A 17,358-nucleotide genomic window follows, 5' to 3' on the forward strand; every position below is an offset into this window, starting at 1 on the left:
CTGTGTACCCCCAGAGCACAAAGCATGCCTTGTCCCCATCCCCCGCTCCATCCTCACTGGCTGTAATTGACAGCAGCAAGAAAACAATCCCACTGACTGACGGACATGTCCAATCCTCATCTAAAGCAGGGGTGTCCACACTTTCTAAGCAAAGGGCCAGTTTACTGTCCTTCAGACATTAGGGGGGCTGGACTGTGACCACTGGGAGTAGAAAATGTCTCGGTATCAGTTGGAGTAAACAATGCCCCATCGTTGGTGTCGATTGGTTGTTATTGTGCCCCAAAATTGGTAGCAATTGTGCCCCAACATTGGTGTCGATGAGCACCATTGTTGGTGTCATTGGGAGGAATTGTGCCCTATCACTGAAGTCATTTCAAGGAATTGTGCCCCATCACTGGTGTCATTGGAAAGAATTGTGCCCCGTCACTGGTGTTATTGGGCCCCATTGTTTGTGTCATTGGAAGGAATTGTGTCCCTTATTGGTGTCATTGGGAGTAATTGTATCCCATCGCTAGTGTCTTTGGGAGGAATTGTGTCCCATCGTTGGTGTCATTGGGAGGAATATTGCCCCACCATTGGGAGGAATTGTGTCCCATCACTAGTGTCTTTGGGAGGAATTGTGCCCCATCATTGGTGTCATTGGGAAGAATTGTGTTCCATCGTTAGTGTCATTGGAAGGAATTGTGCCCCATCATTGGTGTCATTGGGAGGAATTGTGCCCCATCACTGGTGTCATTGGGAGGAATTGTGTCCCATCGTTGGTGTCATTGGGAGAAATTGTGCCCCATCATTGGTGTCATTGACAGGAATTGTGTCCCATCGTTAGTTTCTATGGGAGGAAGTGTGCCCCATCATTGGTGTCATTGAGAGGAATTGTGCCCCATCATTGGTGTCACTGGGAGGAATCGTACCCCATCGTTGGTGTTATTGAGAGGAATTATGTCCCATCAATAGTGTCTTTGGGAAGAATTGTGTTCCATCATTGGGAGGAATTGTGCCCCATCATTGGTGTTATTGGGAGGAATTATGTCCCATCAATAGTGTCTTTGGGAGGAATTGTGTTCCATCGTTGGTGTCATTGGGAGGAATTGTGTCCCATCGTTAGGGTCATTGGGAGGAATTGTGTCTCATCATTGGGAGGAATTGTGCCCCATCATTGGTGTCATTGGGAGGAATTGTGTCCCATCGTTAGTTTCTATGGGAGGAAGTGTGCCCCATCATTGGTGTCATTGAGAGGAATTGTGCCCCATCATTGGTGTCACTGGGAGGAATCGTACCCCATCATTGGTGTTATTGAGAGGAATTATGTCCCATCGATAGCGTCTTTGGGAGGAATTGTGTTCCATCATTGGGAGGAATTGTGCCCCATCATTGGTGTCATTGAGAGGAATCGTGCCCCATCTTTGGTGTTATTGGGAGGAATTATTTCCCATCAATAGTGTCTTTGGGAGGAATTGTGTTCCATCGTTGGTGTCATTGGGAGGAATTGTGTCCCATCGTTAGTGTCTTTGGGAGGAATTGTGTCCCATCATTGGGAGGAATTGTGCCCCATCGTTGGTGTCATTGAGAGGAATTGTGCCCCATCATTGGTGTCACTAGGAGGAATTGTGCCCCATCGTTGGTGTCATTGGGAGGAATTGTGCCCCATCGTTGGTGTCATTGGGAGGAATTGTGCCCCATCGTTGGTGTCATTGGGAGGAATTGTGCCCCATCATTGGTGTCATTGGGAGGAATTGTGCCCCATCGTTGGTGTCATTGGGAGGAATTGTGCCCCATCGTTGGTGTCATTGGGAAGAATTGTGCCCCATCGTTGGTGTCATTGGGAGGAATTGTGCCTCTTTGTTGCTGTCAGTGAATAATGTAATGCTGAGGCTAGGTGACATCACTGGTTACTAAGAAAGAGACAAGTGGCGGAACCCACTGTTTACCTAGCAACCACTGACAGGAAGCATTTAGCATCAGTAGATATATCACATCTGTATGTGGAATGTGGTCCCACCAAATGGGCTAAGAGTTCCACGTTTGGATGAACAGTCTGGACCTTGAGCTCACCAAATTACTGCCTCTGTAGGATATTTATCCCTCACCCCTTGTTATGGTGACAACTGGAAAATTTGGAATTTCTCTTCACTTCTTGTCTGGGGTGACACCAACACAGGGTGAAAAAAAGGTTTTGCCTTGACTATAATGGGACACTCCACCTCTAACTGACATTTCTTGTCTGCTGGCGATTATAGGCACTGAGCAGTTTTATTACAGGTGAAGACCACCAAAGATGGAGCCTTGAGGATGTCATCCGTAGGGATGGAGATGATCTGTGAGGAGGGATGGGGATGATCTGTGCGGAGGGATGGGGATGATCGGTGCGGAGGGATGGGGATGATCGGTGCGGAGGGATGGGGATGATCGGTGAGGAGGGATGGGGATGATCGGTGAGGGGGGATGGGGATGATCGGTGACGAGGGATGGGGATGATCGGTGAGGAGGGATGAGGATGATCGGTGAGGAGCGATGGGGATGATCGGTGAGGAGGGATGGGGATTATCGGTGAGGAGGGATGGGGATGATCGGTTCAGAGGGATGAGGATGATCGGTGAGGAGCGATGGGGATGATCGGTGAGGAGGGATGGGGATTATCGGTGAGGAGGGATGGGGATGATCGGTTAAGAGGGATGAGGATGATCGGTGAGGAGGGATGAGGATGATCGGTTAAGAGGGATGAGGATGATCGGTGAGGAGGGATGAGGATGATCGGTGAGGAGGGATGGGGATGATCGGTGAGGAGGGATGGGGATTATAGGTGAGGAGGGATGGAGATGTCAGGTTTACCTGGTATCAGCAGAGAGCGGTGACGTCACGGGGGGTGTTCCGGGTTTCGGTTTGCGCTCACCTGGTCGGGGAGGATCCCGGAGATCTCGTGTGATGTGACCACACCTAGAGAGACGGCCTGACACTGTGGACCCGGGCCCCGAGGAAGGGACACAAGAGAGCTCTTAGGAGCCACAGAGCACAAGAGAGGGTTCCGAGGGGCCACGCAGAGGAGGATACTGAGGGGCCACGCAGAGGAGGATACTGAGGGGCCACGCAGAGGAGGATACTGAGGGGCCACGCACAGAGGAGGACCCCGTTGCTCCTCTTGGTATCTGGGATCTCGGAGTTTCCTGCGCCCGGAGGAATAACATCAGGGGCCCCGGATTGTTAGGGCCACAGCAGGGCTCCTGCCACTCCTAGAGGTCACCATGAAGGGCTCCGATTCTTCCGATATAAAGTACAACAACCGACCGCAGGTGAGACCGACACCTACCTGGAGGAGGGGGGGGTTATAAGATGAGAAGTTTCTCATGTCGGAGTGTGGGGACTCCTCCACTTGGAAGGAGGGGGACACCTGTCCTCTATAGGGGTGCATGTGCGGGGGAGGGGGTGTCTCTTCTATGGGGGGGGCTAGCATCCACTGGGAAGGAGAGGCTGTCCCCTATAGGGTTGTATGAATGTATGTGGGGGGGTCCCCTATAGGTGGGTTGGTGTGAATTCTGTATATGTCATGTGTGCCTTACCTGTCTTCATGTATGTGGACTCATTCTCTCCAGTTACATGTAGGGGATGGGTGTCCATAACTGCATATATTATACATCCATATTACATGTACAGAGCCTTGAAAAAGTATTCATACCCCTTGAAATCTTCCACATTTTTCATGTTACAACCAAAACCATAAATGTATTTTATGTGATGGACCAACACAAAGCGGCACATAATTGTGAAGTGAAAGGAAAATTACAAATGGTTTTCAAAATGTTTTACAAATTAATACCTGAACAGTGTGGGGTGCATTTGTATTCAGCCCCCTTTACTTTGATACCCCTAACTAAAATCTAGTGGAACCAATTGCCTTCAGAAGACACCTAATTAGTAAATAGAGCCCACCTGTGTGTCATATAATCTCAGTATACATACAGCTGTTCTGTGAAGCCCTCAGAGGTTTGTTAGAGAACATCAGTGAACAAACAGCATCATGAAGTCCAAGGAACACACCAGACAGGTCAGGGATAAAGTTGTGGAGAATTCTAAAACCGTGTTAGGTTATAAAAAAAAATCTCAAGCTTTGAACATCTCATGGAACACTGTTCAATCCATCATCCGAAAATGGAAAGAGTATGGCACAACTGCAAACCTACCAAGACATGGCCGTCCATGTAAACTAACAGGCCCATACAAGGAGAGCATTAATCAGATAAGCAGCCAAGAGGCCCATGGGAACTCTGGAGGAGCTGCAGAGATCAGGTGGGAGAATCTGTCCACAGGACAACTATTAGCCGTGCACTCCACAAATCTGGCCTTTATGGAAGAGTGGGAAGAAGAAAGCCATTGTTGAAAGAAAGCCATAAGTCCCATTTTCAGTTTGTGAGAAGCCATGTGGGGGACACAAACATGTAGAAGAAGAAGCTCTGGCTAGATGAGACAAAAATTTAACTTTTTGGCCTAAAAGCAAAACGCTATGTGTGGCAGAAAACTAACACTGCGCATCACCTTGAACACACCATCCCCACCGTGAAACATGGTGGTGGCAGCATCATGTTGTGGGGATGCTTTTCTTCAGCAGGGACGGGGAAGCTGGTCAGAGTTGATGGGAAGATGGATGGAGCCAAATACAGGGCAATCTTAGAAGAAAACCTGTTAGTCTGCAAAAGACTTAAGACTGGGGCGGAGGTTCACCTTCCAGCAGGACAACGACCCGAAACATCCAGCCAGAGCTACAATGGAATGGTTTAGACCAGTGGTGGGCAACCTTTTTTTTCAACTGAGCCAAATCTCGCCAAAACCATGATTGAAATTTATTTTGAGAGCCACATTTTTAAAACTGAAAATACATCTCCCATATAGTAATTCATCCCCCATAGTAATTCATCCCCCATATAGTAATTCATCCCCCATAGTGTAATTCATCCCCCATAGTAATTCATCCCCCATAGTAATTCATCCCCCATATAGTAATTCATCCCCCATATAGTAATTCATCCTCCATATAGTAATTCATCCCCCATAGTAATTCATCCCCCATATAGTAATTCATCCCCCATAGCAATTCATCCCCCGTATAGTATTTCATCCCTCGTATAGTATTTCATCCCCCGTATAGTATTTCATCCCCCGTATAGTATTTCATCCCCCATATAGTATTTCATCCCCCATATAGTATTTCATCCCTCATATAGTATTTCATCCCCCATATAGTAATTCATCCCTCATATAGTATTTCATCCCTCATATAGTATTTCATCCCCCCATATAGTATTTCATCCCTCATATAGTATTTCATCCCCCCATATAGTATTTCATCCCTCATATAGTATTTCATCCCTCATATAGTAATTCATCCCTCATATAGTATTTCATCCCCCCATATAGTAATTCATCCCTCATATAGTATTTCATCCCCCCATATAGTATTTCATCCCCCCATATAGTATTTCATCCCTCATATAGTAATTCATCCCTCATATAGTATTTCATCCCCCCATATAGTATTTCATCCCCCCATATAGTATTTCATCCCCCCATATAGTATTTCATCCCCCCATATAGTATTTCATCCCTCATATAGTAATTCATCCCTCATATAGTATTTCATCCCTCATATAGTATTTCATCCCTCATATAGTATTTCATCCCCCATATAGTATTTCATCCCCCCATATAGTATTTCATCCCCTCATATAGTATTTCATCCCTCATATAGTATTTCATCCCCCCATATAGTATTTCATCCCTCATACAGTAATTCATCCCTCATATAGTAATTCATCCCCCATATAGTATTTCATCCCTCATATAGTATTTCATCCCTCATATAGTAATTCATCCCCCCATATAGTATTTCATCCCCCCATATAGTATTTCATCCCCCCATATAGTATTTCATCCCTCATATAGTAATTCATCCCTGATATAGTAATTCATCCCCCATATAGTATTTCATCCCCCCATATAGTATTTCATCCCTCATATAGTATTTCATCCCCCACAGTACTATTCCCCCCCCCCCCTTCTAGTAAGCCAAGTCCCCCGTGTCAATTCACTTACCTTTTGCGTTCCTCTCGCTGTCTTCCCGCGCCGTTCGGGTCTTCAGGGCGGACTGTGAGAGGAGCCTAGCTCCCCTCCCCTCACGTTCGGCACGCTGCCCCGCCTACACACATCCTGACAGCCACATCCGCAAGCCGGATTAAAAGGTCCGCGCGGACTTTTGGGGCTGCCAACCGAGAGGAGGCAGGGGAGCGGCCGACCGAGAGGAGGGAGGGGAGCAGGCGCCCGGCACACAGAAGAGCCGCATTAGACTGGGTAAAGAGCCGCATGTGGCTCGCGAGCCGCGGCTTGCCGACCACTGGTTTAGACTAAAGCATATTCATGTGTTAGAATGGCCCAGTCAAAGTCCAGACCTAAATCCAACTGAGAATCTGTGACAAGACATGAAAATTGCTGTTCGGACGCTTCCCATCCAATCTGACAGAGCTTGAGCTATTCTGCAAAGAAGAATGGGCAGAAATGTCCCTCTCTAGATGTGCAAAGCTGGTAGAGACATCCCCAAAAAGACTTGCAGCTGGAATTGCAGTGAAAGGTGGTTCTACAAAGTATTCACTCCGGAGGGCTAAATACAAATGCATGCCACAGTTTTCACATATTTAATTGTAAAAAAATTTTACAATCATTTATCATTTTCCTTTCACTTCACAATTATGTGCCACTTTGTGTTGGTCTATCACATAAAATCCCAATAAAATACATTTACATTTTTGGTTGTAACATGACAAAATGTGGAAAATTTCAAGGGGTATGAATACTTTTTCAAGGCACTGTAGGAGAAGGCCGTCTATACCTGTATACGTTACACGTCCGTGTTACATGTAGGGGAAGGACGTCTATACCTGTATACGTTACACGTCCGTGTTACATGTAGGGGAAGGCCGTCTATACCTGTATACGTTACACGTCCGTGTTACATGTAGGGGAAGGACGTCTATACCTGTATACGTTACACGTCCGTGTTACATGTAGGGGAAGGACGTCTATACCTGTATACGTTACACGTCCGTGTTACATGTAGGGGAAGGCCGTCTATACCTGTATACGTTACACGTCCGTGTTACATGTAGGGGAAGGACATCTATGCCTGTATACGTTACACGTCCGTGTTACATGTAGGGGAAGGACGTCTACGCCTGTATGCGTTACACGTCCATGTTACATATAGGGGAAGGACGTCTACGCCTGTATGCGTTACACGTCCGCGTTACATGTAGGGGAAGGACATCTACGCCTGTATGCGTTACACGTCCGCGTTACATGTAGGGGAAGGCCGTCTACGCCTGTATGCGTTACACGTCCGCGTTACATGTAGGGGAAGGCCGTCTACGCCTGTATGCGTTACACGTCCGCGTTACATGTAGGGGAAGGCCGCCTACGCCTGTATGCGTTACACGTCCGCGTTACATGTAGGGGAAGGCCGCCTACGCCTGTATGCGTTACACGTCCGCGTTACATGTAGGGGAAGGCCGCCTACGCCTGTATGCGTTACACGTCCGCGTTACATGTAGGGGAAGGACGTCTACGCCTGTACGCGTTACACGTCCGCGTTACATGTAGGGGAAGGATGTCTACGCCTGTACGCGTTACACGTCCGCGTTACATGTAGGGGAAGGACGTCTACGCCTGTATACGTTACACGTCCGCGTTACATGTAGGGGAAGGATGTCTCTCAATCATTGTATAGACTGTCCATCTCTCGGGATTGCTGTGACTCAGGTGATGTACATTGTATCTTTGTGTTTGATAACAATGATCTCCAGATCTGGTCAGTGTTATGTCATGGATTTCTGTGTATTCTAATAGAGGCTGATTGTGTAACATATATGTAGAATATAACTGTAACCCATTGTATTCTGTACACAGTGGTTGTGTGCTGTACTCTCTATCCTGAGTGAAGTGACATCTGCTGTATGTATAGACAGATAACTGATCACTGTTGATCTATAATTATATGCAAATTAGAGAAAGATGGACATCTGTATACCAGGACTAAGGTGGTGGGGGTGGGGTTGAGAGGTGATTTTCCTGTCCATCAGTAGTCTTAAAGTGTTTCCAAACCTAAGAACAAAGTTTGATAGCATTGCAGCTCACTGGTCTTTAGATGTGGTGGCTGCGGTAGTTTTTTTTTTTTTTCACAAATATTTTTCTTTATTTTAACCTGGCAATCCTGCCATATACTCCGTCTTGGTGACAACTGTATTGAGCAGTGCATCAGAGAACAACTCCCTCTTTTCTCCATAACGGGGGGTGTTTTGTAGTCTGTGGAGAGAGAAGGGAGCAATGCTAACTCATTTTCAGGTTCAGTAATGGCTCCTTTACATCATCTTGCTGTGAGCTGGAATGCATATGTATACATGTGTGGAGGAGTGTTGTGTTCACAAGCCCAATTATGAAAGGAACTGTAATGCATAACAAACACACGTTAAAATATAATTATGGGCCAGAGGACCTGCGACCATTGGAGTATACAGGAGAAGGGGCTGCAAAGGGAGCCTGCAGTAGAGGAGGATCGGGTAAGTAAAACTGGTTTCAATACTCCAGACATAGATAATGAGTATTTAACGACTGAAGTGCGAGGGCAGCCCCTCTGCAAGGGAGGATTTTTACTTTCTCCGGAGTCCATCTTTAAAGGCCCTCAGATCTCTGCATTTCGGTATTTGCTGCTGTTGGCAGGATAGGAACTGACAGATCAAATCTTCTCTACAGATGTTACTTTATTGGCACACACTTCCGATGGTGTTGCAATCTGTGTAGTTTGTGGTCTGTGAAGGAATTGCCTTGCTATGTGTGGGGAGGGGTGCGGGGGGGGGGTCAGTGTCTTGTAAAGCAGGGTGGGCCCTTGTGTGTTTGGGCATGGCCTCAGATGCCAGGGCCCGCTCACAATTATCCTCAGATGTTCCTGGACTGAGAATCTGTTTTTTGGGGGAACTGGCTATATAGTATTTGCTTTTCATTTCACCGCTACATTTTGGCTGCTATTCTACCAGTTTGTAGGAGTTATAGTGGGAATTATGAAATGAACAGCAGGAGGAGTGCGGTTTAAAGTTGGGTGAGAGGAGACAAGTGGTGAACTGCCATTACCAGCCTATGACGGAAAACACACGCTGGTTTACACAACTGTCATCTTCATCCTAGCTTCCTCACTTAAAGTGGACCTGTCAGTAACTTGACAAGTCTGCATGAGTACATTCCTTACATGGCAGCAAGTTTTATATCCGCTGATCTCCGACAAGGGTGCAGGCCATATGCAGCCCTCATATGAGAGAAACCTGTACTGTGAGGAAGGGCAGTTGCTAGACAATAGGAACTATTGCTGAATGCCTGCTAATAATGCCAGTTGCCTGGCTGACCTGCTAGCATACGTTGCTGTTTGCTTGTTCCAGACCAGTATTGAAGGAAACATCCAAGCAATTGGCATTTTCAGATGGAGAACATCAATGACAGCCTGTAAGAGCAGAGGACTTCATGATTCTGAAAGACTCCCCAATGGTAGTAAGCAGGAAAATATTTATCTCTCTTCTGGAGCAGTCCTTTACATTGGCTCATGCATTTGTGTATATAGCACACTTTTTTCCTTTTTCATTACGTAGCACAAATATTCCTCCGCAGTTGATGAGGCGGTCAGTTGGATAGCCCCATCTTGAGCTCGTGGTCCGCAGTGACTCACCCCCTCTCTGGCCAGCCAACGTTCTCTTCCGCCATTCCCTGATCTGCTGTTTATAAAGCTCGGAGCAGATCTTCAGAATGTTTGTTACATTGTTTGTTCATCTTGCTGGAGAGGCCAAACTAGTGTTTACACGTTGTCACTCCCTCTTCTAGGCCATGAGGAGTGCATGTCTGACACTGCAGTCTATTGGTTTCGTATATAAAGTGGGGACACTCCGAGTAAATCTTCGGAGACTTTCTGCAGAATGCCCTGCATGATGGTTAGTGTATCTAAAGCCAAGATGTGTTTTCTAGTTTTGAATGGAGTGTAGAAGGGTTGGATCCCCTGACAGGTTTTCATTGCTGTGTCTGTTGGGGAGATTCACCTTCTCGTTCTCCTGGTGACCTTTACCACTGGATTAAAAGTGAGGGGAAAATTTCCACTTGTCACAAGTTCAGCATTAGAGGGGAAATATTCCAAAGGGGACACCTCTGTGCTGACATGTGTGAGAGCCCTTGCCACCCCTCAGAAAAGCGATCTGAGATGGATCCCTTTTCAGAGGTGTTTAACAGGCAGTGAGGACTCGCCCCTCTCCACCGTATTTAAATTCTATGTGAACCCCCACCTTGTAAAACAGCCCATTCAGTTAAAAATAGAAAAGAAAGGTATCACATTTATGTATACAAAAAAAACCTATTATAAATATTTTTTTCTTTCCCGTTTCTATAAGTGACCATAAACCATCTGTTCTCCGCTGCAAAAAGGAGCAAAGACAGCTGAGGGAGGAGAGACAGCAGTACACTAATCTTCCCAAGTGGTGCTAGGAAGGTGTGTCAGTAGAAGTCTGATCATTGGAGGAGAGCAGGCTGAGTTCCCAGTACAGCTAAAAAAACTGACCATGCTGTGCTCTCATGCCTAGTGTGGTCAGGTTTTAATAGGAAAGCCGAGGGACTGGCGGGCGTACCAGGGATTTCACACAAAGGAAGCAATACAAAGAGAACAGGATACTTCCTATACAAGTACATGCTACAGCAGGCATATATCAGGATTATGAATTGTTGGGGTTACATATTCTTTAGCCCTGTAAATTCTGCTTCACTGTGTCATAATTGCATGCATTGCAGCCCTATAGACTGGCATGGGTCACATTTGGCCATAGTAGCACCTGCTAAATGTGACATGCTGTTTAATCAACATGGCTGCATGTCTGTGTTCAGGGGGACAGTAAAAACACAGCTCATTCCCCTGGTGTGAACAAACTCTGACTATGGATATTTCACTCAAAGCAAAAAATGCTGCTGGGTTTAAACATTACATAAAAAATAGAGCCTTGCCAAAGGTAGAACTGAAACATTGTTTTCATTTTGTATAGGGAGGATCGTCTTTTTTTTTTTTCTTTTTTTTTTTTTGTCTGCGGGGCACCATCTGAAGATTTCTCTTCTCTTCCTGTCACATAGTCACAAAAGTAAGTGAGAGGTAATCCCTCCAAAGTGAGGGAAACCCCTAGTAGTCATCAGGGTCACCATAACTAGTGTCCCCATTGGCAGATCACCCCCTCTACTCCTCTTCTGGTGACAGCCCATGATTTAAAGGATAAGTTCACCTTTATGGAAAAACTAATAAATGCACTTTTTTTTTTCACAGGTAAAAAATATGCATTTTTTTTTTTTGGGGGGGGGGGAGGGAGGCACCTGTAAAGCATTGCACCCTTTAATAACCATATTGCAGGTGCAATCTTGGGCTCCTGCAGACTGTCAGTGTATCTCTCTGCTTGTGCCTTGTACAGGCAGTCAGTTGCCCAATGACAGGAATACTCCATGAACTACCTTGAGCTCTCACTAGCACCCTGGTAGGTAATTAGGAAAGCTGCAAAGGCTGTCAGTACATGTAGTTCATTCATTCACAGATTTCTGTGAATACACAATGCAACCATGTGGGTGAAGCCCTGTACAACCTCTTTCTTTTAAAATTGTGACAGCGGGTGCAGGGAGAAAATCCCTGATCTGCTGTCACAATGAAGGGGGTTGGGTGGTGGGAACCGGCGAGAGGCTGTAGGAGTTGGAACACGTTATATGTTCCACTTTATAAACAGGTGGTGCATGTAAAATGTTCCCAAAGTTGAACCTTTTTTAAAGAATAAGTTCACTTTTTAACAAAAAATTAATAAATGCACTTTTTTTGCAAGTAAATGTACATTTATTATTTTTTATTTATGGAGTCTTTAAAGGAGTGGTCTCCAAATTACAACCTGGGGGCCAGATGCTGCCCTTTGCTTGCCCTTATCTGGCCCTTGGGGCACTTTTTTTCTCCCACCGATAAGACACTATTCCTATTCCCTGACACCAACAAGGGGGCATAATTCCTGCTACTGACATCAACAACAGGCACTATTCCTGCTACTGACATCAACAACAGGCACTGTTCCTCTCACTGAAACAAACTATGGGGCACTATTCCTCTCAGTGACACTAACAACGGGGCACTAGTCTTCCCACTGACACCAATGGGGCACTATTTCTCCAAGTTACACCTAGAATAGGCGCTATTCCTCCCCCTGATGGCAAAGATGCATTGTTTACAACCAATGGTGCTGGACAATTTCTACTCCCAATGGCCACAGTCCGGCCCCCCTAAAGTCTGAAGGCCAGTAAACTGGCCCTTTGTCTAGAAAGTTTGGAGACCCCTGCTCTAAAGCATTGCCCCAGCCATCAGCAGATGATTGGTGCCATGCAGGTCTCCCCCTGACCTGTCAGTATATCTGCTTGCTCATACATCCCGTACAAGCAAGCAGATAAATTACAATGGTGCTGTGGAGCTCCGTGGTAGTTCATTGAAAACTACCAGCGACCAGCTGAAAAGACTGCCAGGACTTGTAGTTTTCCCATTCACAGAATGCAGTGGATGAGTAACGCGGCCAGGTGGGCGGAGCCCTGCATGACCACTTTTTTTTTTTTTTTTTTTAAAGTGTGACAGCGAGGGGGGAGAAGATCCCTTGATAGCTGTCACAGCGGGCATTGGGGGTGCCGGTCAGATCGTTACATGTTGCATCCTAAATATGTTACAGAAGGTCAACTTATCGTTTTTAAGATTTTGTTTACTTTCACCAATAGACAAATAGCGAGCGTGAATCTCCATAACGGGGAAAAAGACGGTCAGAACAACCTTGCAGGTAGTCTAATCGCTCTACAAAACTAAAAAACAGTTTTGCCTTCTGTTGTGCTTTGCAGACAAGTCATCTTCTTTCATTGTATGCTGCGTACACAACATACATGTTTCCATACACCTGTCACTTGGCAGGAATTATACTGGGAGAGGGTGGGCAGTGTATACCCATTCATCTGTATTGCATGTAAGGCGACATTGACATGAGAGCCTGTGTGTGACGTGTCAGTGGACTCTTGCCAGCTGTTGTAAATGCTGTCGCACACACTGTGTGAACAGCTGAAGGTGTCAGCGGTGGCTGTCAGATTTCTACTCTGTACAAATCAATGGCAGACACCACTACTTGCATCTGAATACATACATGCAAATACCGACCCAGGACACAGCCAGTGTGCACCAGGGTCAGTGTGTGGGGAGTCTTGGCTGTACACAGGCAATCGGCCCGTTTGGATGTGGCCACAGCAGAGACTATTGCTGCATCCGGAGGCAGCATTTAGCCGCCCCTAAACTCCACTATGTATCTATATGTGAACGTCCTTGTAAATGTAACCGAACATTTTACAGATGGATAGAGCAGTAATATTCTGCTGCTTCTCCAACCTCCATTAAGCAGGCAGGGGGATCGTGGTGACACCATTCTATTCGGTGCCGTATGCAGTGTGATAGTCAGAAGACAGGACTGAATGAACACAACTGCAAATATTTTGGTTGAAAATATTATAGATCTCCAAATCCCTAAACAAGTTATAAATATCAAATAATTGTGACTGAGTAAAATAAATAAACATATGGACTTTTTTTCATTTCACCTTTGTTTATTTCAGTCAGTCACAGTTATTTGATATTTATAAGTTGTTTAGTGATTTGGATACACATATAGTGTAGACCTACAAAGCCATTCACAACGCCGCCCCAAACTACATAACTGACCTGATACCCAAATACTACCCTACCCGTGCCCTCCGCTCCTCACAGGACCTCCTACTCTCTAGCTCCCTGGTCTCCTCCTCCCACGCCCGATTGCAGGACTTCTCTAGGACTTCCCCCATCCTCTGGAACTCCCTACCCCAATCCATCAGACTGTCACCCACCCTCCTCACCTTCAGGCGCACCCTGAAAAACCTCCTCTTCAGGGAAGCCTACCCCAACCTCACCTAACACCTGACCTCACCTAACAATTAACCTCCTCCACTCCTCCAACCACTCCATCCCCCACAGCCATCTCCTCCCGTATCACCTTCCCCTCCCTCCTAGATTGTAAGCTCGAAAGAGCAGGGCCCTCGAACCCCTCGTGTATTGTATTGTTACTGTCTTGTCATGTTCTGTCCCCCTTGCTACTGTACAGCGCTGAGCATACCCTTTGGCGCTATATAAATACTGTATAATAATAATATTATGCAGAATAGCGCCACTGTTCTTTTTGATTGCAAAGGAACCATTTCACAAGATTTTTTTATTTTTAAAATGGAAGCTATATATGTAATTTATACAAGGGATTTCTCTGGCAGGGAGAGAGAATTGTTGGGCATAAGTAGGTAGCGCACAATAATGCATTCGGATACACACACACATTATATTGCCAAAAGTATTGGTCGGCCTTCCTTTACACGCCCATGAACTTTAATGGCATCCCAGTCTTAGTCCGTAGGGGTCAATATTGAGTTGGCCCACCCTTTGCAGCTACAGTTAGGTCCATATATATTAGGACACAGGCACAATTTTAGTTTTTTTTCAGGTATTTACCAAAACATATTAAAGCTATAGTTCTATAATGGATATGGGCTGAAAGCGCATACTCTCAGGTTTCATTTGAGGGTATGTACATCCAAATTGGAGGAAGGGTTTAGGAATTACAGCTCTTAAGAGTAGCCATCCCTCATTTTCAAGGGACCAAAAGTAATTGGACAATTGAATCAAAAGCAGTTTCATGGCCAGGTGTGGGCTACTCCTTTATTTCTTCATCAATTAAACAGGTAAAAGGTCTGGAGTTGATTCTAATTTTGGTATTTGCATTTGGAATCTATTGCTGTGAACCTACATCATGTGTTCAAAGGAGCTGTCCATGCAAGTGAAACAGGCCATTGTAAGGCTTCAAAAATGAAACAAATCCATCAGAGAGATAGCAGCAACATTAGGAGTGGCCGAATCAACAGTTTGGTACATTCTGAGGAAAGAAGAACACACTGGTGAGCTGAGCAACATAAAAAAGGACATGGACGTCCACAGAAGACAACAGTGGTGGATGATCGCAGGATCCTCTCTGTGGTAAAGAAAAACCCGTTCACAACATCCAGACAAGTGAAGGACATTCTTCAGGAGGTGGGTGTATCATTGTCAAAGTCTACAATCAAGAGAAGACTTCACGAGAGCAAATACAGAGGGTTCACAACAAGGTGCAAACCATTCATAAGCCTGAAGAATAGAAAAGCCAAATTAGACTTTTTTCCAAAATAACATCTAAAAACGCCAGACCAGTTCTGGAAAAGCATTCTTTGGATGGATAAAACTAAGATTAATCTGTACCAGAATGACGGGAAGAAAAAAGTGTGGAGAAGGCTTGGAACAGCTCATGATCCAAAGCACACAACGTCATCTGTAAAACATGGAGGCAGTGTTATGACATGGGCATGCATGGCTTCCAGTGGCACTGGGTCATTGGTGTTTATTGATGATGTGACAGAAGACAGAAGCAGCCGGATGAATTCTGCAGTGCTTAGAGATATACTGTCAGCCCAGATTCAGCCAAATGCAGCAAAGTTGATTGGACGGCGCTTCACAGTACAGATGGACAATGATCCAAAACACACTGCTAAAGCAACCAAGGAGCTTTTGAAGGAAAAAAAGTGAAATATTCTGCAATGGCCGAGTCAATAACCTGATCTCAACCCAATTGAGCATGCATTTCTTTTGCTGAAGGCAGAAAGGGCCACAAACAAAGAACAACTGAAGACAGCTGCAGTTGGAGGCTGGCAAAGCATCAGAAAGAAGGAAACCCAGTCTTTGGTCATGTCCATGGGTTCCAGACTTCAGGCAGCCATTGCCAGTAAAGGATTCTCAACAAAATATTAAAAATGAACATTTTATTTATGATTATATTCAATTGTTCAATTACTTTTGATTCTTTGAAAAAGGGGGGAAGGCTACTCTTAGCTGTAATTCCTAAACCTTTCCTCCAATTTGGATGTACATACCCTCAAACGAAACCTGAGAGTGTGCGCTTTCAGCCCATATCCATTATAAAACTATAGCTTAAATATGTTTTGGTAAGTACCTGAAAAAATCTACAATTATTCCTGTGTCCAAATATATATGGTCCTAAATGTATACCAGCTTCAACTCTTCTGGGAAGGCTGTCCACAAGGTTTAGGAGGGTGTCTATGGGAATGTTTGACCATTCTTCCAGAAGCACATTTGCGAGTTCAGGCACTGATGTTGGACGAGAAGGCCTGGATCGCAGTCTCTGTTCTAATTCATCCCAAAGGTGTTCTATCAGGTTGAGGTCAGGACTCTGTGCAGGCCAGTCAAGTTCCTCCACCTCAAACTTGCTCATCCATGTCTTTATGGGCCTTGCTTTGTGCACTGTCATGGTGGAACAGGAAGGATCCATCCCCAAACTGTTCCCACAGAGTTGGGAGCATGAAATTGTCCAAAATGTCTTGGTATGCTGACGCCTTAAGAGTTCCCTTCACTGGAACGAAGGGGCCAAGCCCAACCCTTGAAAAACAACCCCACACCATAATCCCCCCTCCACCAAATTTTACACTTGAAACAATGCAGTCCGGCAAGTACTGTTCTCTTGGCAACTGCCAAACCGAGACACGTCCATCAGATTGCCAGACAGAGAAGTGTGATTGGTCACTCCAGAGAACACGTCTCCACTGCTCTAGAGTCCAGTGGTGGCGTGCTTTACACCACGGCATCTGATGCTTTGCATTGCACTTGGTGATGTAAGGCTTGGATGCAGCTGCTCAGCCATGGAAACCCATTCCATGAAGCTCTCTACACATTATTGTTGTGCTAATCTGAAGGCCATGTGAAGTTTGGAGGTCTTTAGCTATTGACTATGCAGACAGTTGGCGACTTCTGTGCGCTTCAGCATGCGCTGACCCCACTCTGTCAATTTTTGTGGCCTACCACTTCGTAGCTGAGTTGTTGTTCCCAGTTGCTTCCACTTTGTCATAATACCACTAACAGTTGACCGTGGAATATTTAGTGGCAAGGAAATTTCATGGATGGACTTATTACACAGGTGACAACCTATCACGGTACCACGCTTGAATTCACCGAGCTCCTGAGAGCGACCCATTCTTTCATAAATGTGTGTAGAAGCAGTCTGCATGTCTAGGTGCTTGATTTGAAAGATGTACCAATACTTTTGGCAATATAGTGTATCCACTTTAGCTGTGTGTTTGCTGTCTGATGGGAATTCTGCTTCCAGTAATGTAGTGCTATGCTGTGGTATGGGCTCC

At 45.5% G+C, this 17,358-nt stretch overlaps 1 protein-coding gene across 1 annotated transcript in view; it reads left to right on the plus strand.

The window, feature by feature from the left end:
• The first annotated feature begins 2,906 nt into the window (after nt 1–2,906).
• The window catches only part of ST14 (ST14 transmembrane serine protease matriptase), a 71,384-nt gene continuing 56,932 nt past the window's right edge, over nt 2,907–17,358 (plus strand). The window contains exon 1 of the mRNA XM_089660087.1: nt 2,907–3,287. Within this exon, the coding sequence (XP_089516213.1) occupies nt 3,240–3,287 (48 nt within the window). The 5' untranslated portion in view covers nt 2,907–3,239. The remainder of the gene's footprint in view (nt 3,288–17,358) is intronic.

This window comes from Staurois parvus, unplaced genomic scaffold (genome assembly GCF_062004578.1).
Source record: "Staurois parvus isolate SC_StPar_1 unplaced genomic scaffold, SC_StPar_1.0 ptg001200l, whole genome shotgun sequence".
NCBI classification, from domain to species: Eukaryota; Metazoa; Chordata; class Amphibia; order Anura; family Ranidae; genus Staurois; species Staurois parvus.